Source organism: Falco cherrug, chromosome 13 (assembly GCF_023634085.1).
Source record: "Falco cherrug isolate bFalChe1 chromosome 13, bFalChe1.pri, whole genome shotgun sequence".
NCBI lineage: Eukaryota > Metazoa > Chordata > Aves > Falconiformes > Falconidae > Falco > Falco cherrug.
This window is the reverse complement of record NC_073709.1, coordinates 16,144,929-16,169,648: the sequence shown is the minus strand read 5'-3', so window position 1 is coordinate 16,169,648 and position 24,720 is coordinate 16,144,929. Positions and strand designations below refer to the sequence as shown.

At 42.9% G+C, this 24,720-nt stretch overlaps 2 protein-coding genes across 2 annotated transcripts in view; one reads left to right on the top strand and one right to left on the bottom strand.

Annotated features, from left to right (window-relative positions):
• The first annotated feature begins 8,146 nt into the window (after nucleotides 1-8,146).
• SAYSD1 (SAYSVFN motif domain containing 1) lies at nucleotides 8,147-8,871 on the top strand. The gene is made up of 2 exons (XM_055726041.1): nucleotides 8,147-8,342; nucleotides 8,421-8,871. The coding sequence occupies exons 1-2, from the start codon at nucleotides 8,181-8,183 to the stop codon at nucleotides 8,709-8,711; spliced, it is 453 nt and encodes a 150-aa protein (XP_055582016.1). The 5' UTR covers nucleotides 8,147-8,180; the 3' UTR covers nucleotides 8,712-8,871.
• Nucleotides 8,872-9,665: 794 nt separating this feature from the next.
• Nucleotides 9,666-24,720, bottom strand: part of GLP1R (glucagon like peptide 1 receptor) — a 59,269-nt gene continuing 44,214 nt past the window's right edge. Inside the window, exons 8-12 of the mRNA XM_027801207.2 lie at nucleotides 23,436-23,505; nucleotides 22,633-22,721; nucleotides 18,160-18,298; nucleotides 17,215-17,256; nucleotides 9,666-13,447 (exon numbers count right to left, since the gene is read on the bottom strand). Of these exons, the coding sequence (XP_027657008.2) occupies nucleotides 13,280-13,447; nucleotides 17,215-17,256; nucleotides 18,160-18,298; nucleotides 22,633-22,721; nucleotides 23,436-23,505 (508 nt within the window). The 3' untranslated portion in view covers nucleotides 9,666-13,279. The remainder of the gene's footprint in view (nucleotides 13,448-17,214; nucleotides 17,257-18,159; nucleotides 18,299-22,632; nucleotides 22,722-23,435; nucleotides 23,506-24,720) is intronic.

The window sequence follows — 24,720 nt, the reverse complement described above, 5'->3', positions numbered from 1 at the left end:
AAAGCAATGCTGGGATAATTACGTGTTTGTTCTCTCTTACTAAAAATTCTATTATTTCATTTATATGATCAGTAGTTACTTGCCATTTCTTAAAATCACTTTTGTTCAAGAATGTGGAAGAGTACTGATACCCAAAGTTTTAGAACCACTACCAGCAGAACAGCTTCTTTTAATGAATACAGGAGAATCTTTCCTAGCACTTCAATATAAAATGTTGATGCTGAACATTAAAAAAGAAAGAAAGAGGACAGAATACCAGAATTCCTCCAGAAAGAAAAAGCAATAATTGGAAAACCTGAAATTGAACTCTGAAATCCATTTAATGAAACAGACGTTACATATAGAGGAAGACTTGATCCATTTCTGGCTCAATACACCACAGAAAGTTTCTAAAGAAAAGGATTTTCTTGGAATTGGCCCAGAGGTCCCTCTTCAGCATCCCACAGTCTGGAGACACAGATGCTTTTGTGTACATCACAATAGTATAAATCCAATATATTTAACTCTGTTCCTGCGTGTAAGTGAATGCAAAACAACTTGAGATCCATCAGATAAATTCTACAGCAAGTATGTCTGCCTCCATAAATACCTAATGAAGGGATCTCTGCATATGTGAGTTTACTTTTATATTAGAACTTATTTACCTCAGAACCACAAACATATGTCCATCACAGAAGGGAAACAGGAATTAGAGAGCAAGGGAGTGTACATTCATCTACTGTAATGTAAATTGTACTTCAATCCCTAATCCTGGAATTAAATCCCTTCAGGCATCTGCAGTAAATCCACAAATATATTTTGGGGAGATCAGCATCTGAATTGGCGGTGTCTGCAGCAGGGAAAAGGGAAATGTAAACTCAACTTGTATTGTGCAGCTTTCCAATGTTAGCTGAATGAATTACAGAAGTGAAGACTAAAGCTGTCTAGTTCTTGGGCTTGTCAGTCTGAGAGTGAGTTTTAGAAAATGTATGCTTAAATTCAGTGTGCACGTGATAAAAAACACACTTACTGAAAGAGAAGGTATATTTTGAAGGGTGAATCCTACCTCACATAAGCAGATGGCATAGATTTCAGATTTCAATTCTATTTAGATCCCAAAAGATAAACTGATATGAATTGTGGAATATTACAGTCATTTACAGAACAATAAAAGAGAAATAGATCACAAGGCAGTCACAGTCTTTCTAACATGAACTAAAAATTATGAACAAAATACTCTGGCAGCTTTTACTGAGGTTAATACAGAAATCTTTAAGGTAATATTTGAAAATGACAGCAGAGGGTGCTATCATTTCTCCTTCAGTTCATGGCGTCGCGACGGGCTCTTACCCCTCCTGTTGCTACTCTCAAGAATCTTGAAAAAACAAACTCTGACATTCAGAATTCAGTGGAAGCTACCCAGAAGGGAGCCAGACCACGGGTGGAGGAAGTACATATACACGGTACGTATTTAGGGCCAGAACTCAACTTCTAAATGTGAAGGCTCTGCAACAAGCACTTTGATTTTACAAAACTAAAATGTAGACATTTTTGCCATTGTCTGTTCTCTTTTGTCTAGAAACATATATGTCAGAATTTGTAATCTGTAAATACTTCTCCCTCATGAATTCATACCTCATCTGCCACAGATAGTTGTCCTTGCTGAAGTGTTCAAACAGAAATAATCGAATAAAATTGCTAAATATTCACAAGGTCCTGCCTATGAAAGCCACTTAGTCATTCTCTGGAAGAACTGACAAAAGAACGTCTTGCATCTTTTGCTGCCCTCTGAGATAAATGAATGACCAGGAAACAGTCCTCAGCCTTTTCTGCCATCTGAAATCTCTGCTTAACCAGCACATATGAAGCATGGTTTCCTTGGATTTGGGTTTTCCCCCCTCCATTTTGAAACCTGATTGCTGATGGCCTGTGAGGCCCCAGACAAGCGAAGTACTTCAACTCTGGGTTGAGTCTGACTGCAGAGACAGCCCAGGCGTGAAGTTACTTGCTGAGCCTGCTGCAACACCGATGCCGAGTGTCCTTCAGGGTCAGCCCCAAAATGCCAAAACACAGCCTGTGGTTTCTAAACCCACTAGAGGCAGGATGCGTACTCCACATTCTCTGATTGCGCTAGAATCAGCCAGATCCAGTTTTGAACTTTACTTGTCCTAAACAAGACAGCCACATTCCAGGTTGTCTTTACAATTCGATGTGTAAGAAGCTGACCTTATTTAGGTCTTCATTGTCCTCCTCATGTAATTTATCTTATTTTAAAAGACTGTATGCATAAGGTGCGAGATTTGTGGGGAGTACTTACAGTATAATAAATAGAATAAATTAACCGGATTTGTCGCAGTAAAAAAAACCAAAACCCAACAACAACAAAAAAAACCCCAAAACCCCCAAACAACAAAAAAAACCTCAAAAACACACCAAAAAAATGTTACCAAGTTTTTGTTATTGTGTTGGCTTGCTTTTCAGGGAAATAATGTGATGGAATTTTGTGTGAGGCCCACAGTTCTCATCAAGCAGAATGTGAGGTATGAGCTCTGTTTGGTCCATCAGGGGATGTAATCCCAACCCCAGTGCAGCGCTGGCAAAGTTCCCACTGACTTCAGCAGGGTCAGGATTTCACATTGCAGGGTCTCACCAGTATCTGAAGAGCTGAGGGTCTGGCTTGGTTTCTCCATTTCTTTCAGATCCACTGGAGTGTCTCCATCTTCACTTCTGCTGTTCTCACGTGAATTCCCTTGCTCTTCTCTCCTACCTATGTGTTCATCTAGTCCCACCTTACTCACAAAATAGATTTACACTTGAGATACTATGTCTTCATCACCAACCAGAGGAGACTGCTGCTGAGTCGCTGCTTGAAATGGTGTTTGCTATGGTTCTGCAAAGACTTGGGTATTCTCTGGGCTCACAGTCAGCTCTATGCCATGGAAATAACTTCAAGAGACAGTGGTAACTGGTGGAAGACTAAGGATTTTCCACTTTTGTCGATGTCAGAGGTAGGCTTCTGCATTATGTATTGGATTGTGGAGTGTTGAGTAGATTTTTTTGGAAGTCAGGGTTGGCAATGTGTTTAAGCCAAAGACTTATTAATCTGTTTCAATAGGCAAAGTTGCTTTTTATTAGCTTTCAGCAGTTAGTAGCGGGTGTGTTCTGTGAGTCTTTTGTGGATTTGAGACATACTTAGTTCTTGCTTCTCTTTCCCATTTTGCTTCACATAGGTTTGCTTCTGGATCTTTATTCCATTTATTAGAATAAATACTGGCATGACAAATACTCTGTCTGTGAATTACAACCCTACTAAATTTCACCTGCAAAGCAAGGAACTCAGACTCCTAAAAGCTCTGTACCACTATTCCCCCTTTTATTCTAGTTGTATCTACTTGAGTTCCTGTGTTTTCTTTACAATCATGAAGATAAATTCATTGGTATTTTGTTAATGAATTAAAAGTCAACATCTGGGGTGTAAGATCCAAAATAGCAGGTAATTACCTAGAGTGGGGCCAAAACCTCCACTAGACCTTTAAACATAGATCAGTTGCACTCCGGACTCTGACTCAATCCATAATGACAGTTATGAGATGCTAGATGAAGAGCAGATGCAGTCACCTAAACATGGGTGAGGGACTTGGACAGAATTTAGATTGCATGCCTGAAATCCAAAGCAGTCATGTACAAAGTCTTTGCCCTGATGATTAGCTAGGCTTTGTCCAGAAAGCTTTCTTGTGTGCTCCTGTGTGTCTACAGAGTGCTGTCATTTTAACTGAGCAGAGGATCCTCGTGTCCTATTTTCTATAAAATTAATCTGGGATTATCAAACTGCTCATCCCTAGGTGTAGTATGTTGCACTGGTACATAGCTGGGATACCTGACAGCTCTGGATTCAGCACAGAGCATTAAAAAGTAATCACCACTTCCATTAGAAAATGAACGAGCACGTGGGGAACTTCGTACTGGTGGTGATGCCCACTTTTTGTACTGTGGTATAACAGCTGGAGTATTTCCCCACTGAACACTAGGTTTTTCACAGCTGATTCTGATGATGCCCCAGTTGATGCCCACAGCTGATTCTGATGACGCTCATTGCATTGCTGGGATACAAAGCTTTCTGCTCCTGCCTTCCTCCCAGGCTTCACAAGCCCATAAAAATTCTTTCCATAACTGGCAGATTAATTTAGGGATTAAGTTCATTACTGGTGTACCTGGTTTTTATTTGTGTGCGTGTGCACGCGCTGTCCACCATCTTTCACTGGTGCACCTACACACAACTTTTGTGCGTCACTGAGGGCAGCTTAGAGCTCAAACATTCTGTTGCAATGACAATCAGCTTTTTGTGCTATTCTGTAGCAGAGTTTGGAAAGGAGTATTTGGTATATTGTATGTTTAAATAGTGATTTGGGGAAAAGTGTTTCTGTAGGTCATGCAGAAAGGCTAAAGTTCTCTGTGTGGATTGGCTAGTTTATTCCTGTCTTTGAAAAGACTCGGGGAGGTCTTATCCTTTGTCACTTGTTGGCTGTGATCTGACTGAGCAGTTTCACTTCATGTGGCAATCATCAAAAATAGTCCAAAATCCAGTGTAGGTGTTGGTGTTAAGAGGAGATGATACCAAACCAGCAAAAAGAGTAAACTGATAGTATTTCCATACAATTGTCAGAAGTAATTTTTCCTGTGGATTACATGGAGACATGCATATCAAATGATTTTATTTTAGGTAAGCTTATTTCTTCCACGTAAAGCTGAGGAGGAATAAGACCGCCATGATATCTCCCGCCTTCACCTTCTGTTCTGCTGACTAATCTATGTGAATTAAATAACACTAAGCCCCAATGCCCGGTATACCTATTTCAGGGGTGCAGGTGCAGTCTCACCCCCATTTGGATTCTTTACAGGCAAAAAATTATCAGCAAGAGCCTGAGGCTCCAGCTAGCTGGCTGGAATGCACGTTGCCAACTGTTAAGACAGCTCAGTGCTTCTCGATGATGATTTGCCTCATTGCATACAGCAGAGATATGAAGGTATGAGAAAAGGTTGTTGCAAAACCTTTCTGGGCATTCTGCTCCTAGAAAATGAAACCAGTCAGTGCTCTGCCACCCTCTGCATTATTGTGGAAGTGGCTGTATAAAACCGGTACTCAATGTGAACCTTAAAGTTTATGGTGCTTCTGAAGACCGAGTATGTATGTCTGTAAGGGGGTAATGTCTTCCTCACTCTTTATTCCCCTTCTGGCATACAGTATTTTCTATATTTTAAACTCCAATGGATTTGAAGGAAGTAGATGTGGAACCAGAACTCAGATCTAGAATGGGTTTTAAGATGTTCACTGACATTCTCTTTACTTCATTATCCCTGTCTGTAACATGGGGGAAATGCTGCTACAGCACCTAGTTAGACTGTTGTGGTTAAACACTATGCAAACCTAGAAATAAAAAATACTGATTTCAAGCCCAAAGAGCCTTATGTATGTCCAGTCTCACAAAAGTGTTTTGACGGTTAACTTACAAAGTAATTTTTTTAAGAAGTTTTGAGAAGAGTGGACTGGTTGAACCCAACTTAACAACGCTGACAGCCAGGAGAGATGAATCAGGCTTCCTTTCACTTACGTTATAGTGAGTTTCAGGTGGCAGCTGCATTTTTTTTCCTCACTCTATGATAAAAACCAAAAGGCAGTATTCTGATCTTTTGAAGTTTTAGAACAGTTTTAAAAACTTTAACTTTTGAGTCAGATTAAAGTTATGAATATGGCAAAACAATCCTAGCTAGAACTCTTATGGAGTGTTATCTTCTAAATGTACTAAAATAGCTTATCTTCCTTTTCTGTTACAATGATTTCGCTAAATAACTGACATTTACAGCTGACGCTGTACTAGTAAGGGATATTTACTGTTTTCTTTTCCTCAAATGGAAGTTTGCCATGAAATGATAAGGAATGTTTCAGAGTTGTGACAGAAATAACAATTCTGCTTTGCCCATCTTTTAATGTTTTTAGACCATTTCAGAATATAAAGCAGTATCATTTTAGCATGCATTGCTGAATATACAAATGTACACATTTTGAAACCACACAGATGTGAAAATTTGCAATTCAGAACTTAAACTAGTCCAATGAAAAGACAGACAAAATCCTTTATGTCCACAGCCAAAATACCCTGCTATTTTGGGAAGGAAAATTAATGATAGTTTTTTACAAAGGAAACAGCTCAGAACTGATTAGTAAATGCATATGCAGAAAGCTCTGTATGGAATTAGACAAGTGTGAGTCTGTGCACTTCAATCTATTTTGTAAATGTTCTCCAAGACCTCAACAACTAAAGCTAATGCTCCCTCAGCTCCATTGAACTAATTAAGCTAGGCCATTATATTAATAATGGGTTGCCCTTCTGTCTGCATTTATGGCACTTAGCAAGTCAGTGTGTGTGTGTGTGTATGCTTATCTCATGAAGGAGAAAGCTCCTGTCAATGAATTAGATTAATCCATCAAGAGAATTAATGTGGCTTGATTACTGTTGATATCTGAAAAAGCTGGCGTGCATGATCAGATATCTGCAGCTGTAGGAAGTAAGCAACAACACTCCGAACCACTGAGCGAAGGCCCTGAGCCTGTACTATTGAATAAAGAGGTTGCTGATGCCAAGACGTGGTGATGGGCTGCTGGTGGGATAAATGCAAAGGGTGGCACAGGATCCGAATGTTGCTATCAATGCTTGCTTTAACTCTGGCTGGTATTTTGCCACCATAGTTCTAATGCCTTCTGTCACGTAAAAATATTTCCCCAAATCAGTTTTCAGTTCTCTTGCTTCCTTAAGGAGCATGAAAGAGCAGAGACACTTGAAAATGAATTAAGAACATAAAGGTGTGGAATTGCCCAGCACTTCTTGGAGGAGCTGTTCTTGTCAGCAGTAGTACAAGAGGAAGAAAGAAACCACCCGAAATAAAATAATGTCCCGTGCAGGCTATCTTAAAACATTTTTTACTGTTATTTCAAAATCAAATTTCCACAAATAAAGAGAAAAATGTTGTTCATTGTGGCACTTTTTGCAAAGTCGGAAGGTTAAAAGAAAGTTATTTTGTAACCAAGCATAAAATAGGCATTTGAAAAATGATTTAGCTGGAAAAAACACAATTTTTTCCACATTAAGATAACTTAAGAACACCCAAATTGATTTTTATTAGACTTCTCATATTCGCTTCTGAGCTGACACATGCATGAGATATTCAGCCCTAAAGGTCACTTCTGAGAAAGCTATAAGTAACTGGAAACAGCACTGCAGGATGAAACGATGTTTCATTGCTAACTGTTACTGCTGGAGAGTGATAAATCTCTTACTCCTGAGGCTAAAGAGCCAGCTCCTGTAAATAAATTTCTATTTCTCAGCTGTACCACCAGCTGAAAGATGATGTGACAGAGCTGGTTTCCCCGATTTCTAATTTTTGTTTCAAGAGCAGGCGGGACAGACCAGGCCGATTGCAGCAGACACTGGTGCTGAGGGACACCGGCAAGGCCCGTGGCCTGCCTGGGCGGGAGCCCACTGCCCTTCCCTGCGGCCGCCAGCCGCTGGCACTGGGCAGGTCGCAGCTCCTCTTGCCCCGCAGAGCACAGGCCACGCTAGCCGTGCCTGCCACGGGTGCCCTCGCCGCCATGCTGCCCTTCCCTGGCCACTCAGCGCTTTTCTAAAATGGCCGCCCCACTGCCTCACACAAACGCCTATTCACCCCAGCTGCTAACACCTCACTCCCGTCTCCAGGCTTAGGTCACCCCGCCTTTTACTCTCTCCCTCTCCTTTTCTTTCTTGTGTCAACATTAGCCATTAAGGTTTAAATATGAAAAAAACCCAGCCCCAGAACAAGGGCAGGCCTTTGTCGATTCTCTAGAGCTTTTCTCCAGAGCTAATGGGCAGGCTTTGCTATCAGCTCAGGACAGGCGGGGGGCACCCGGCTGTCTGCTGCTCCCTACGCGGGGGCTACGCCTGTGCGCGCCTCCCCAACTCGGGGCTCGGGCGGCCCCGGCCCCTCGCCCCTTCCTTCGCCCCGTCCCGCCGCCCGCTCGGGCCAGACCGCAGCGCGCTCCGCCTCCCGCCAGCGGCTGCCCCGGAGGCGGGGCCCGCCCCTCGCCCCGCCCCTCGCCCCGCCCCTCGCCGCGCCGTCACAGACGCGCCGCCGCTGCCGCGTCGCCCTTGCGCAGGCGCGGGGCGGCCATGTCGGCCGCGGTGGAGCGGCGGCTAGCCCGGTTCCGCGCCACCCGTGGCAGCACCGCCGCCGCGCCGCGCCCCGCGGAGCCGCCGGGAAGGGCCGCGGCTCCACCAGAGGCCGCCGAGGGACAGCGGGCCGTCGCGGCAGGCCCGGGCGGCGGCGCTCAGGTGAGCGCCGGGGCGGGCGGGATGGGGGCGTGTGGCGGCGGGTCGGTGCCTGACGCCGCGTCTCGCTGCCGCCTCCAGGCCCGTCCCGGCGGGGTGGCGGCGCCGGTGTGGGCGCGCCCGCTGCTGCTGAAGGTGCTGCTGTGGGCCGTGCTGCTGGCGCTGTTCGCGGAGCTGGAGCTGGGGCTGCCCTACTTGGTCCTCTCCGGGCTGTACTGGATGTACGCCGGCACCCGCGGCCCGGCCGAGCGGCGGCGGGGCGAGCTGAGCGCCTACTCCGTCTTCAACCCCGGCTGCGCCGCCATCGCCGGGACGCTGACGGCCGAGCAGCTGGAGCGGGAGCTGCATTACCGGCCCGCCGCCGGCAGGTAGCCACCGGCCCGGCGGCGGGGCGAGCCGCGTTGCTGGGCCGGCCCCGCTGCCCCTCGCCCCACGGCCCCGGGGGTGTGCCTGCGCAGAACGCCGCCTGCGCCGGACTGGGGGCCGGGTTCCCCGGGCGCGGTGGTCCCGAATAAAGTCGTAGCAAAGCATGTGCTCTGGTCTCCTTTCCTGGGGGGGCCAGGCAGCAGCCCCCGCGGCCGGTTTGCCGAGGGGCAGCAGGGCCCTTGCGCTGCTGTAGCTTTCGGCCCGGCGGGGGTCAGCTCCCTCAGACCTGGGCACTGGTGACGGGAAGGCTGGCGCTTGATGGCACCTGTAGTACAATGACGAAGTGCTTCTCTTCCCAGCACTGGCCAGGACCCTCTTTTTGAAGAAATGGCGTGAAGTGTGCCTAAAACAGGCTGCTGCCTCTGTTTGGCACTCATCTGCCGCAAATAGCTGATCTTAAAATGGGGAACTTGTATTGCTTCATATTACAGCTTCCATCTCTTGTAATGGAAGCAAAAAGGACTTCTATTTCCTGGCAGGTAAAACATATTTTTCTTTAACTGTCATGTTAAAAAACCCCAGGGTGAGTGTGTAGCTGACATGGGAATGCAAGAGGCCTTCAGGTGGCAGGGGCTTTGCCCGATCAATGGGTACAGTCCTCTTAGCACAGCACAGCTGATGGTGTATCTCACCACCATCCCCTAGATGTCAATGGACTTCTTGTATGATCCACCTATATTTTTAGTCTATAGGTCATTGTAATAAAATAAATCATCATTATTAAGTCATAGTGAAGAGCAGCTGGTAGAACTTGTGCCTCTGAGGTGAGAAGAAAAGTCACAGACTGGTCTTTCAAATCCGGTTTTGTTACACCTTTTGTAATGTAACAGTTACAGTGCTCAGGTTTGACTTGCCACAAGTTTTGTCATTGGTTGGGGAAACATAAGGAACTGTTGGCTTGAATTTAATTGCTGTGGTAAGAGAATCATAGATTGAAGCACAAGTAATATGTTTAACACTACTAAGCGTCTTTCAGTAGCTCTCCGCAGCACTCTCTTGGCTTCTGTATTGGTCTGCTGTATAAATTCCAAATGCTGCTATTTAAAGGCGAGGACAGGATTTTGGGATTTTCCGGTATTTCACCATCCTCTGGTAAAAAGCCTTCAGAGTTTGCATTATTCTTACTGAGTCCTTCCGACTTTAGACAAATAACGTGCTGCATTTTGGTTTTGATTAACATAGCCTCTGCAGGTTCAAAGGCCTCTTTGTAGTGGACATGAGTTGTAAATAAAAAGCTTTGTTACCTTGGAAGAACCATGAACTGTGAGTCTTTCCGTTTTTAAAAAGTATTCTAATTACAGAGTAAGAAGTAGTCAGGTGATACTTAAAGTAAATACACCAGTAAGTGATAGGATTTTGAGAGTTGAAACTTTATTCACAAGGATAAAAATAAACATCAGCATGGTGTTTATGGGGAGTTGATAATCTGACATCTCAGTTTGATTCTGTGGGTTTTAAAACAAGGAAGTACATGCAAATAAATATTAAATATCAGGTGACATCCATGAAATTATAAAACTTTATAGCAGCAGTGCTGGAAGTAAAGTTTTCATTTGCTATAAACTCTAGTTACATTATGTCCAGGTGAATTTATAGGCTTCTATTTTCTATTTAATGCTTCATGAAACAAGTTACCACAGTAAGTGAGCATGAAGCTGAAAGGCACAGGAAAAAAAATCACGCGGTTTGTATGTTCCAGGGCTTTGTGTTGGTTTGCTTATTTCATGCTACTCAAATAAATGCACATTATAAATTCTGAAGTAGAGCTGGCATGAATAATAAAGGCTTGTAAAAGGTTTTACTGAAGGAGATGAAGTGCGATGGGGAAATTGGTGATTAGGCCTTGCCAAAACTATTTCCCACAATACACAATTACTGTAATTCTGCTTTGGTGGCACTTGCTTTCACTGAGATTTTCCCTCAGTACTTAGAGGGGATTTAACAAGGTTTGAAGAAGTGAGAGCTTAATCAGAGAGAGAGAGAAAAAAGTTCCACCACAACCCTCTGCTTGGCTAAGATCTCACTTTGTCATCTTATTTTTCTCTTGTATTCTAACAAGGCAGAAGTTACCAAGGTAAGTTTGACACCTGGTGTTAGAGCTATTCTTGTGCACCAAGAGCCCTCAGTTCTTAGGAGGGACAAGAGCCTAGTAACTCAAAAGCGTGTCAAACTGTTGAAAGAATCTTGTGACAGCAACTAAATACAGGTTTGTTATATGTGTGTAAATACCTTCTATTCCTGCGTCGGTCCTCTTTCATTTGTTACATATACTTTTTCCAGCATAATAGTGATTTAAAACAGTTCTGTAACTTCTTATTGTCATAGCAAAACTCAGCTTGCTGACAGCTGTGCAAGTAGCAGAAACTTTTTTTTTTCCAGGTTTGCACACAACTAAGTAGAGCCCTGGAAACTAGCACCCGCTCTTGAATATTCATAAGTTAAATTATTCCCTCCAGTGTGCATTATCATACGGCTATAAATTTCATCTGTCATCATGCTGCCCTTTCACCTACCAGTGACTAACTTCATCAGTCTTTTCCTATTCAGAGCACTTAAGGGTAGATGTTAAATAGAAACATCAAGCATACTCTACATACAGGAAGCTAATTAATTAAATTATAGGACAGCAGTTAACATATGGGTGTAGTAGTCGGGTGGTGTATTCATGGTCACACAACATAGAAGCTAGTTGTTAAATTTACAGAAGAACCTGAGGTGCTTTATTCCAAGGTCAGCTCTGCAGCTGTTAGAAGTAAAAGCCTGGAAACGGCCTGCACAGAAGCCAGCATGCTAAACGTACGTAAGCCAGCCTGAGAACTGTGGTGGATTTCTAAAACACATCTGACTTTCCCACCTCCCCCTGGAGCTCAATTATAAGCATTATAGCAGAAGAAGGTAACACATCCTCTCTTGATTCAATTCTAACCTGATGATTGCAAAACTAATCCAGCCTGTTGGCAATTTGGATTCTAATACAATGATTAAATAATCCCATGCAAAGCAATCTAGCTTCAGGCAGGGAAGATGTTGAATGACAGAATATCCAGTCCACTTTCTTGGCAATGGGGCTGTGGATATAAGTGCAAAGAGAGACTTGAAAATCGGGGGTGGTGGTGGTAATGTCTGCTGAGTAGTCTTCACTGCTATGCCATGGAAGTTACTTATTACAAGAAATGTATGGAGAGGGCTATTCTCAGAGCTAGCCTTTGGCACCTTGCCTCTTTGTTGTAAAGGGAGGCTGAGTAAAAGCTGAGTAAAGAGATGTAAAGCTTGTTACTAAGTGATGCAGTGGATCATGTCCTGCTTGTAAAGGTACTTAAGGTTTTTTTCCTCAGCAACTCTTGTGAGCATCAGGGAGGGTAACGCAATTAGCAGCGCAGATGCATTCACTGCAGGAGCCCTGGCACTTTTAAACAGACCAAAGCCAGCTGAGCTCAGGGCGGTTTGGGGGATGTTGGGGGTCCCGCTGCCGGCAGGCTGGGGGGGCGGGCGGGGTCCGGGAGCTGTCCCGCGTGCTGAACCGCAGCGCCCGCCGCCCGGGGAGACGGCGCAGGGCGGGAGCAGCAGCGGGAGCAGCAGCGAGCCCGCGCTGCCGCCTGCCCAAGCTTTTCCAAGCAGGTGAAAGCCCAAGACCACCTATGGCTGCAAGCTGACTTCTGCATGTTTGCACCCACAAGCAGCAGAGTACAGCTTGGAAAGAAAATGTCCTCTTGAGGCACAAGTCGTTGTTCTGTCCCTGTTATCACCTGTGTGCCAGCTCCAGCTGGAGAGGCAGAGTACCACAAAAACGGAAGGGCTGTGCCTTCAGGGGATATTTCCATCCGTGTTGATATAATGCATACTTACTAATAACGGAAGAGGCCCCTACCATATACTGTTTTTGGTTCTTTCAAGTGAAGCTTAAAGAGCATGAAATGTACACCACCCTACCTGCTGTATTGATAGACCTTCAGGATGCTGTTCTTCACCTACCCAGAAAACAGGTAAGCATATTTTCAACTTTAGCTTTGGGAAACTACTACTACAAAACTGATTCTTCCCTAAAATGCAAGTTGTGCCTCACTAAGTGTTTTTTTTCTAAAACTGGTTTTACCTCACCCTATCTCCATAAAGGTCTAAGTCTACTTTTTGGCAATAATGATATTCTGTATCCTTGTAATTCAATCGGTCGATCAGTCAGCTCACCCACTCAACAATAATAAGCCATTGACCCTGTGGTTTCAGACCGGATCAATGCTATGCTTAGGTTTTGGATACCTGGAGGCCTTGTGTGCAAATAGGAAGAAACTCTTTTAACTTACTTTAGACATGATCAATTTTTCCTCTGATGTGTTGATTACATTAGCAGATTGCTTTCCCTAGAAACCTTTGTCCAACAGCCTGCAGGCAATGAGCAGCATATGCTTAAGTTTCTTGCTGGAGATGGCATACTTAAGCCACTTGCTTGGGTATTTGAGGGTTTCCAGGTATATTATACAGTTCATTGCTCTCAGTCTGATTCACCTGCAGAAACCTTAGCTGAATGTGGCCTGACAAGTGGCAGCGTAGACACTACTGCCTACCGTGCCTCCACTACTGATGCTGTTGGCTGGACACTTCAGAGGTTTCATACTGCTGTCTCTCTGAACATAGAAATGTTCCAATTTCCAGCGCTCCCAGCTTTTTCGAAACTCCATCTGAACCTAACAGAAGCAAAGAAGGAAACAAAAGGAATTAATGTAGAACTAATCAGATCTTTAAAATGACTCCATTAGAAAAGAGCAAGGCAAAAATAAAGATACCATACTTCTGAGAAAAGCTGGCAGTGCTTTAAACTTGTGATATTACTGCTTCAAATTATCCAGTTATCTCATTAGTCCATTGTAAGGTATTCGCTATTTAAAATAACGACAGCATTCTCTTTCCCTTGCAGAAATAAAGCTCTTTGATGCACCAGGAAATCTTACCTTCATTATTTTATTCTAAATTGTATTCAGCTGCAATACTAAATGTACTCTATGCCCTAGCAGTACTAACAATTAAGTTGATTTTGCTTATCAGCCATGAAATGATGGAAAAGACTGGCTTCCTGCTCAATACTGTCTTAAGATGTTCTTAACAGTTCTGTTTTAACTTCTGGTTTGGTTTAAACAGTATCATGTCTTGAACTATCTTTGTTCTTTGAATATTTTTAAAAAAAATTGTAATTACATAGAAAAATGAAGATTTATTCAGAATAGCAAAAACAACAATTAAGCACGTTAAAGACTGTACTTCTCTCCCCCCCCCCTTTTTTTTTTTAAATAGAAATTACAATATCTTATTCCAGATACTAGCTTTTTCTAAAGCTAGGGAATATGCTCACCCAGTGAGAGGTTCTGGGTTAAACTGTGTAACCTCTACTCATTCGGAAATTTATCCAGGGTCTTGTAACTGCTAAACAAGAACAGCATTTAGATCTGCCTGTTCCATGGGCAAAGTTGACTGAAGTAAGAACCTCCATTAGCTTTTAACACATAAGGCAGAGGACACAAAATTGAACAAAATTGAAATGATCAATTCATTCTAGTGTGTTCTTCAGCCTGGAAGTAAATTCACTATAGGTGTGTCACTCAAGTGAGCCTTTTCTGGAGAGCTCTTTTTTTGTTTCCTTTTAGGGCTGGTACTGGGTCCAGTGCTGATGACCAAGAAACTAAATAGGTTGATGGCAGTTCCAGTACAGGCTTGTCATCATACCCGGGCTGCTAGAACCTCCATACTCTGAGGAAAACTTGCTAGGGAACCAGCTGCTGTACGTCTGTCTTCCCTGCTTGTTCATTGTGAAATACTGAGTCTGGGAGACAGCCCTAAAAAACCACAAGCAAAACCTTGTATAATAACCAATTGTCTTCCCTTGGTGGTTAAGATTCCCTAGAAATAAGGTATACAGGGAAAACGGAACCAGGAACAAAGCTCCCATGAGGAAGGAGAAGAAGGAAAAATTTTTGTGTAGAGTATTTTGAAAGAGAAGAGGTATGGGAACTTTGAAAAGATGGTTGTAGAGGTTAAAGGTGGAGAAGACAGACAGCAGCTGATTGAGCTTAATGCAGCTAATGGGCGAGGATGCTGAGAGTGCAGCAATGAATCTGGAATCTGATTACAAAAAAGTTACACCAGCAAAAAGAAAATCTCAACAAATCATAGTGAAAGGAATGTAGCTCTGAAATGGGATGGGATGGAGCTGGTGGAAAAGTTCAGTGGATAGTCTGCGTAGAGAATGATAAGAAATGAAAAAGGGAAGACTGGGCAGTAATTAGAATTCCGGAGCCCTATAGTTCAGGACATACTCTTTAACGTAGAAAAGAAGTGTACTTCCATTGTGATAGGAAGGAGGAAAAAGAAGAAGCAAGACTACAGAAAATGAAACCTGAACCAGCTTAAACTAGTTCTGGTGGAAAGAGGCAACATCTCTGTGGTTTAGAATATTTCTTACAAAAAGCAACTGCAGAAAAACTGGTCATATGTATGCCCAGCTCATTTTCCAAAGAACACCGGTGATAACAGGCAATCTCATGAGACCCTGCTGTTAGCTTCAAAGCAATATCAGAGCAAATCCAGGATCTTTCAGTTGAAATATGACTGAAACATGAACATATTTTAATAGTTTTCCCTAAGCAGATTCTAGAAGAGGACATTAATTTAGCTTCTAGCATCATTTCTACTCTTGATCTGGCATCAGGACTGGCAAAAAAAACTTACATTCTGTATGGTTAAGGCAAAAGAAAAGGAGTCAATGAGTCACAGATAAAAATATAGACCGGATTGCAAAAAAGGATAGTCTTCAGGTACGTATTGTCTGTCAGAAGAAAAACAGTTTCTCACTTAGTTTAGGAAAAATTCCGTGTGTAGTTTAGGAAAGAAATAGAAGAGACTTGACCTAATCAAACTTTTTACATGGATTTATTTTATGGATACTGATGACTGGGCTTGACAAAATCCTACTCCCTTCTTTTAACATGAGTTAGAACAAGCAAAATAATTCATCCTAAATTGTCTGTCAGCTTTCTGTGAAGCTGAGCACATTGTGGTTGAATTTTGTCAATTATATTACAGGGGCAAGAGAGCTATAGCAACAAGAGATTTGGAGGACCTCTAAGAAATGCAGGTAGGCTACTTCACAGTAAGTTCCCTCAAATGAAACAGGCCTATCTGTTTCAGGGTTTGTAATAAAGTTTGGGCTGTGATGTAACTTTGCCCATGTATCACATGGAGGAAATTACTGGGCATTCCTCATGAGAGGCCTGGCTGCGGCTGCACAGGGGGTCTATGAGCAAAGGCCCCAGTGAATCAGAAGAAATACATATGTACCAGCAGACGGTGCTGCCTTTCAGGATGAAAGTACACCTGCAAAGCTGTACAAGGGATTTGAAACAAATGTTCTCTAACTCATGCTTGAGCAAAGCCTGCTGCTACTACCTTTGACTTTCGTAAGCAGTACAATTAACAAATTCACTTCAACAAAATCTTACCCACAAGCTACAAAAGTGAACAGTCTCCTGCAGGGCTTAATTCAGGATGCCTGCTGCTTGTCTGTTGACTCCAGCCTGGCCATAACGACACAAGTAGAACATTTTCTATTTATTCCAATTCCTCTATGAGGTCTATCTCTAAATTGCTCTTGATTTACCGTGTCATGTTTAAAAGTAGATTTAGCATGACTGTAAAACACATTGATGTGCATTAAACGTAATAATGTACTGCCAAATTAGTAGTCTTTGCTTCCCTTGCAAACCTGGCTGCTGAATGAATGAATAATCACTTAGGTGACATGAGAGATTCCTGCAATACTGAAACAAAAAAACACCCTCTCCCACAACAGGGCTGCGATTCAGCAGAAGACACAGAGGATGGTACCTGCGATCAATTAACTAAAAGCCCTTGCTACGTTTCTTCTGGGTTTGTGGGAGAGGTTGCCACTCCATGAAGGTCAGCCTGAATGAGAGAGAGGTGATGTCTTCAGGTAGCTGGGCCACAGGGAAACCAAACAAAACCAAACTGTACAGGCATTAGCCAAGAGGACTCTCCAACCTCACCAGCCAGCTGAGCTGAGTTTCTCAGAATAAAATGGGCTCTACTCCCACATTCACCAAAACAAGGAAATAAGCTGCACTGTGAGACAGATTAAGAGCATCAGCTGTAATTCTTAATAAAAGAAAAGCTCCAGCAGTGCAAACTATATATAATTGTGAGCAAGGCAACTTGCAAGATTTCATGTCTACAAATAGTGGCCATAAATTATACTGCCTGAATTCCTTCCAACAACATTTGTCTGAGGAGTTATCCTGTATAGCTGTACAGAGGAGGGTCTGTAAAAAAAAAAAAAGTAACAATCCTGAAGAAGGATAATTCAGCATTTCAAGACCATTTTCAATTTTCTTTTCCTACAGTGGATGCTGATAAGGCAAATTGGAAGAACTAGTGTCTCTCTTACCTCATTATTGATGAAACAGTAGAGAATTGCAACCATCAGCCCCTGATAGAAAAATAAGAAACAGAAACAAACAGAAAAGCAGTGAGCAGAGCAGTTTCCTTGCTTTGCCAGACAAACTTGCAGAGGGCTAAAGTCTCCACACTGGCATGTCCCATATAAGACTGAAAGGTGGAGACACCCTGTGGTCCCTTCTCAGCTCTGATGGCAGAGGAGAGATCTGACCAAACTATGTCTCAAAGCACACAGTCTTAGGAGAAAGGTGATACTCTTTTCTTTAACCTGTTTGGTTTTTTTTTCTAGATTCCTTTCCCCTTCTTTTTCCTTACCTGATTTCAAGTTACAAACACTTCCGAAGAGAATGATTCACAGTAATCTTAAATACAGCTCTGTTCATGATAAACAAGGGAATGAGTTGGTAGGCAGGGAAACTAGAAAAATAATTATTCCATTCCCTTAGACAAGGAGACTCTTTTGAAATGGGCAACAGCTACAAAAATCACAGTAAACCTACATCCTCCTCACGTGCAGTTACAGCTGTAGACAGCTACCTCTCACAGCCCAGATTTTCCAAGGAGTATCAGAAACACTGGAGAAACCACAAAATTTGCTTTCAGCAGTGCCACAATACAATTACAGGAAATCACAGTTAATTTCATTATTGCCTTGAAGTGTCCCAGAGGAAGTAGATATTGATACATGGATAGGAATACCGGTTTATTGTGGTAAATTTAAGACTTTGAAAATAAGAGTATGTGATACTAACATCTAAGTAGGCTGTTAAAAATTAGTCCTTATACTTTCCCTTCCACAATCATAATGCTGTAATATCCACGCTAAATTAAGAAATATAAAGAACAGGGAACATGCAATGAATGCAAGAGAAAGCAGGTCCCCAACAAGAAGTTTAAAAACTTCTTAGGGACAGGGGCACAGTGCAAGTGCTACCTGGAAAGAAGCAAAGGAGAGTTCAGTAAAAAGCTTCACAAAGCGCAGCATCCCTCTGGCATGCTCATCAGTAATAAAGGCAAAGATGACCTCATGGGTCCCCAGCAGCGGGATCAGAGTCAACGTAGACTTGGCCAGCCTAAGATCACAAAGAAAGAAAAAAAGCAATGCCACTGAGTAGATCATTGTTGATCCCAATGATCACTGGGAGTCACTGTTTCTGCATTCTGCTTCTGTCACAAATGGCAGCTTTGGTAAGTCACTGCACCACTTTGTGTCGCAGGGTCCTCCTTCAGAGGTTACAGAAAAAAAACCCCACAAAAAAGATCCTCAAAATAAACTTAGCAGATATCCATATGTTTTAACTGCCCCTCCCAGTCCACTGCAGACTGTTTCCTGCTGAAAGCAAAACACTCTCTTCAGCTGCTGGCTGTATTTCACCTGGAAAATCTTCCAAACTCGGGAGGAAGCCATGAGCTTTCTTGTACCTGGGATGTCATCTTGTGTGTGTATCCTTTTTCCCCATCTGTAAGCGGGAAAGATGACCAAAACCTACCTTGCTGATGGCCTGAAAAAAATAATCTATCAGTAATTTTTAAAATACATAAAAAATTATATAATTATATATATATGCACACACACAAAACATATAAAATAACGGAATTTTTAAAAAAATATCTTGGCAAAGGAAGGAGTACTTGCCATTCCTTCTCACTGCTGTAGTGTGTTAAATCTCCAAAACATCAAAACTAACCGTAACTGCAGATGACTTTGTAAAAGCAGTTAAACTGTCTTAAAGTGAGTGATGTCTCCATGATATAAACGGCAAGTTCAAAGACACAGCTAGGAAAGGAAAAAAGACAAACTGACCTGAAATAAAACATGTTTCACCTGTGCAAGAGCAATGCTCAGGGATAGAACCACAGGAAAACATTCACAAGAATCATCCTGAACTCTCTTGATAGACATACAAGCTAGCCACCCAGCAGGATAACGAAAGATGCTTGAGCCTCAGACAGGAGTTTATAGGGCTATCCTGGGCCACAGAACCTATCAATGCCTCACAACAACCTTGTCTTGAGATAATTGAGCAGATACAAAATCACTCAATTTTCAGGGCTGTCAGTACTTAGCAGGTCTTGCGTGCCCTAGGGCTGTTGGCTGCTGTTCTGAATCATGTAATCATCCAGGTTGGAAGGGACCTCTGGAAGTCTTTGGTCCAACTCCAGTTCACAGCAGGTTACTTGGCTGTGTCCAGCCAAGATTTGAATGTCTCCAAGCTCCTCCACAGCCCCTCTGGGCCCCTCTTCCAGCATCAGAGCACTCTCACTCTGCATTTTTTTTTTCCACCTCTGACAAGTAATGAGAATTTCTCTTGCTATAACTTATGAACTCTGCCACTTGTGCCCTTTGACTGTGCACCTTTGACAAGACTCCAGCTCCACTCTCGGTATAACCACCGTTGGGTAGCTGAAGACTGCAATTAAATCCTTGCTTAGTCTTCAGTTCTCCAGACTGAATAAACCTAGTTTTCAGCACCTCCACCTATGTCACCTGGTCCAGGCCCTGAACTAGCTTGGTGCAAAACTGATGCAAGTCCCATGGGGCTGGAGGGACAGGACACAGTGTCTTCCTTCTACTGGGGTGCCTCAGCCTGGACACCAGAGGCAGTCTCACAAGTGCTGAATAGAGGGGATCGGTCACTTCCCTTGACCTTCTGGTTATGCTCTTGCTAGTGCAGCCCAGTATGCAGTCAGCCTACGCTGTCCTAAGGGCACACTACTGAATCATGTTCGACATGTGGTCCTCAACATCCCTGGGTCTTCTCTAAAGTTGCTTTCTCCCCCACCAGTGCCCATCCTGTATTGTTACACAACAAATGCAAGGCTCCTGTCAGCCCATCCACTGGCCTGCCAATGTCCTTGATACACAAGGACCGAGGAATGGTGAATCAAAGCAACTATTGAAATTAAATAAATAAAAAAAGTTATACATACAGGTAAACATAAATGCAGACCTCTAGTGGATGTAGGCAGACCACTGCATTAGGGGATAGGAGGCTTGTTTAAATGAGCAGCTTATCAGCAAGTCTTGTGATGAAGGCTCTGCTCCACCACCACCTGCCTGAAGCTGATGCTGCAGACACCGCCTGGGTAAAGAGACCGGAGTTGTGTAGGTGTACAGCAGTCCCCTAGCTTATTTAGTGAATGCTGGTTGTTCTGGATGGGACATTTGGAGAGCTCTGCCTTGAACAGGAAGCCATGCAAAGTCCAACGAAAAGGCTTCCTGGGTAATTAAGACCTCCCTAAAGAAAATCCTTTCCCTGAGCAAGGGGAGAAGTTTCTCCACAATTCGAGATTTTCTGTAGAGAAAAGGGATTTGCTGCCATACTGAACAGTTAGCTCTCTCTTTGTCAAATGAATGGGCAACAGGAGAGAGGTGAAGGGAAGGCTGGCCTGAGAGCAAACCACTCTTTTTTCCTTTCCGTACACAAGCGTACCTAAGCTAGTGACTTTATAGGGCACCTAGACTAGTCCTTGTTTAAAATAACATATTTCGACGTAGCAGTTCTATCTTCCCTCCTTCCAAAATCTTTTCTAGTGTCCTTGAGCAGAAAATAAGGCTGAGAGAGGGGGGTGGGAATTCTGATACAGGAATCTCTGGTTACTGGTCTTGTTATCATCAGAAACATATCAGTGCACTGAACTCTTCTGGGGAAAAAATCTCCCCAAAGCTTATGGCTATAACCACCAACTCCAGATGGACCACCAAGACCATAGACTTCATCAGTGAAAAAGACTCTGTTGCTAGGCAAATCCTTTTCTGATAAAGTTTTGCTGTTTACACAGCAGATTTTTTAACACACAACACAAAGAAATGAATGAACGTGCACCTCTCAGATATGGCTCAACTGCATCAAACCTTCCTGTTGCTTGCAGAAGCCATGAGGGCAAGGGATTTCTCCCTTGACAGGGTAAATTTACAGTCAGGCTTTTAAATAGCTTCAAGCCATCACAATTTTACCCTGGCAAATAGAGGTCACATATATTAAAAAAAACAGTAGGCATGAAAGCAAAGCCTACAGGTTATTAAAATGAGTCCTTTTCTCTGTTTGAAGCTCTAAACACGCATTAGGATTTCCAAAAATCTCACGTGAGGTAAAAAAGGTAGGCAACATAGAAAGCAACACTATACTCTGACGAGAATGCATCAAAATACATGCTGTGTCTAGCTTAGAAGGCTGCAGCATTGAAATATCCAACTTCAGACTAAGTCAACTGCCAGGAGCAGTCCAGCCACCACAGCATGTAGCTCCACACTAGTTAATTCAATAGCTAACTTGTTAGATCTACTTATTTTTCAGACTGCAATACAAAAGTATTCTCCAAGATGCAGAAATGAAGAATGTGACCATGATTCTTAGCAAGGTGATTAAATAACAGGAATAATACAGACACAGACAGGGTGAAGCCTGCAAAACAAAAATTGAACATTTCTCTGATAACCCTGACATCTTTCTTGGAACATCCTATGCATTCAAGATTGAAAGCTTGTCTCGATAAAATTAGCAAGAAGAATAAGGAGCAGCACTCTAAATGAACCCTATCTTGATCTTCATTGAAGCAAAATTTTTTATTTCTATTACTCATATTATTTTTTTCAAATTAGACTAGACTAGAATAGAATAGACTGTTTCAGTTGGAAGGGACCTACAATGATTGTGTAGTCCAACTGCCTGACTGACTCAGGGCCGGCCAAAACTTAAAGCATGTTATTAAGAGCATTGTCCAAATGCCTCTTAAGCACTGACAGGCTTGGGGCATTGACAGCCTCTCTAGGAAGCCTGTTCCAGTGTTTGTCCACCCTCTTAGTAAAGAAATGCTTCCTAATGTCCTGTCTGAATCCACCCTGGTGCAGCTTTGAACCATTCCCATGAATCCTGTCACTGGATCCTATCCTATTCTGATCTTATCACTGGATTCCAGGGAGAAGAGATCAGGACCTCTTTCTCCACTTCCCCTCCCCAGGAAACTGTGGAGGGCGAAGAGGTCACCCCTCAGCCTCCTTCTTAGCTGCTCCTCATAGGATGTGCCTTCCAGCCCTTCCACCTTTTGTCCAACTCTGGACACATTCAAGGACCTTCACATCCAGTACTTGCATATGCTGCAAGTATTTAAAAAATATATGCTTAATTAATATTCATCCAATATTACGGAAAACTGTAAAGTAACGAACTCAGAGATCAACCCTTCTGTTAATCTGTAACACAGGTGTACACCTGCCCTGGCTTTAACCAGGAGGCTTTTGCTTTTCTGGAGACTGACTGTCCAAGTAGTCATAATAATGCACGACACCACACCTGGGCATTACTCGAGGTTTGTGATCTTCAACCACCTTTGTCAATCCACTCAAGTACCTCCTTGTCTACTTCCATTTTGATGAGCATGAAAAGTCTCAGATCATACGACATACCTGCATTTTATGTCAGTTTTGCACATCAAATTAGCCTGTAGTTTGGAGATGATGATGCATATAACTCTGATAAAGATCAGGAAATTTACCTGGAGAAATGAAAGAAGGATTTATATCATCATCAAGAAACACATGTGCATAAGTCTTCAAAAAAGCTGGGCTGTGTATGCACGTGTAGGTCCCTGTGCATGCTGCTGCTGTGCAGCTGCAGAATTTGCCATGGATCTCAACTCCTTGCTAAGGAACTGTGCTCTAAATACATCCTTTGTGAATGCACCAGCCAACTTGGAAAACACAGGCAGTTCACCGAAAGCAGAGGAAGTCACCTACGTCTCTGGGGAGGGAACACAGTAAAGGTGTGAGTTGTCTTTCTGACTCATCTGGAGGCATGACTGACATGGTATTGTGTGGCTGCAGAATGTAGCATTTCTCCACAATGAATGCCACGCAATTTGATGCTCTTCTGTAGCTCAGTACCTGGAATATTACCTCCCTGTACTACGTTTCTGCACACAGGGGTGTTAAATTGGATTGCTGTGGCATGCTGTTTTGTTATCGTGTGCTGCCACTACAACATGACAGCATGTGGGCAAATTAAACAAGCAAAACACTAGTTGGGAATTCCAGTGACAGAAACCCATTCGGTTTCATAAAAATCACATTTCTGAGTGAAAATGTCAATCCCTTCAAAGGTTATTCCTTTGGACATGGCACAACAGCCATGCCCACATCTGGTCTTTGTACTGCGTCATGTCCCGTTCTCATGGAAACCTGCCAGCTCGCTGCACACGTGCCATACTCACCCCAATGGCAATGAGAATGGGCAGCCTGATGATCAACCAGTAATTCATGTTATAGTTTCTGGTCCAGCAGCTAGGAAGATGGCAAAAAGAAGGAGACAGAAGAAAAACTCTCAGTCCACTACTAAAATCTCCTGTTTTTCATTCTGTCACAACAATGCAAATGGAAAACACTACTGAGGACTAGATACCAGGAAAGCATATCATGCTGACATAGAAACAGATGCAGTTGCTTCTTAGAAACACTGAATGCTTTGTACTATTGCAGCTATTAATCCAACTGGATACTACTTGCTGGCTTTTCTTGCTCACTAATGGCCAGCTCTCCCCCACATATTGCTATGAATTATCATCACTTAATTATGAATATTTTCTCCATTAAAACCAAGGTCAAATTTGTCATGTGGCTGAAAGGAGAAGGGGGGGAATCTGTTTGAGTCATACCTCGCCTTCATGATTCCTATCCTTCTCTTTCTGCATTATTTTTTATTACTCTTCGGCCTTCACTGTCAGGTTATCTTATTATTTAACTGTTTGTTAGTTCCTTATCCCATTACCTACCATCACTTTCCTTGCATCAGTATTTAGATCAGTCATCTATTTTATTTGTCCTTATTTTCAAAAAGGACCTACTAATTTCAACCAGGAGATAGCAATTAAGGCAGCAAACTCCAGTTTCTTCAGTATATATGTACAGGTTTCAGGCCCAAAGGGAGTTTTAAAGGTTATAAGCAAGTAAAATCAAAGATGGGAGCAATAGTTCCCAACTTTTGTTGGCCAGCTAGTCCTTTGCCAAGTAACATGCTGCAGGCAATATAATACTTAATTCTCCCCATAAGTCTCATTTTAGCTTTTTAAATTCCTATGTCCTTGAGCAACATTCGAGAAAAATCACATGAAAAATGATGCCTGAAAGCCACGGTTTGGGGTCACTGGTTTGAAGTGAACTTTACTCTCGGGCGCTTGTACATCTAGTTCTTTTAGGTCGCACTCCGGCCCCAGCCAGCCACCCCTGACTGTGATGGGCTGTGTGAGTGCACAGTGCCCATGTGTTAGGGCAGTGTTTACATGCCACTTCACTTGCCGCTGCAGTGACAGCATTCTTAATATTTCTATGAAATAACTTTTGTTAGCCTCCTGCCATATTGCTAAGCATTACTCAAAAGCAACAGTCAGTAAAGCAAGCAGGTTTCTGAGCTACACAGGCTGTGAAACATAAACTATGAAACAGCACTGCAGAAAACAGGTTCCTTCACAAAACACGTTTCTCCATCTCCAAATCTCATCC

Bases quoted from the DNA above. Each gene is read 5' to 3' on its own strand.
- SAYSD1 (XM_055726041.1), top strand. From the start codon at position 8,181: ATGTCGGCCGCGGTGGAGCGGCGGCTAGCCCGGTTCCGCGCCACCCGT. The intron at 8,343-8,420 runs GTGAGCGCCGGG...TGCCGCCTCCAG, and splicing joins GCCCGGGCGGCGGCGCTCAG to GCCCGTCCCGGCGGGGTGGC.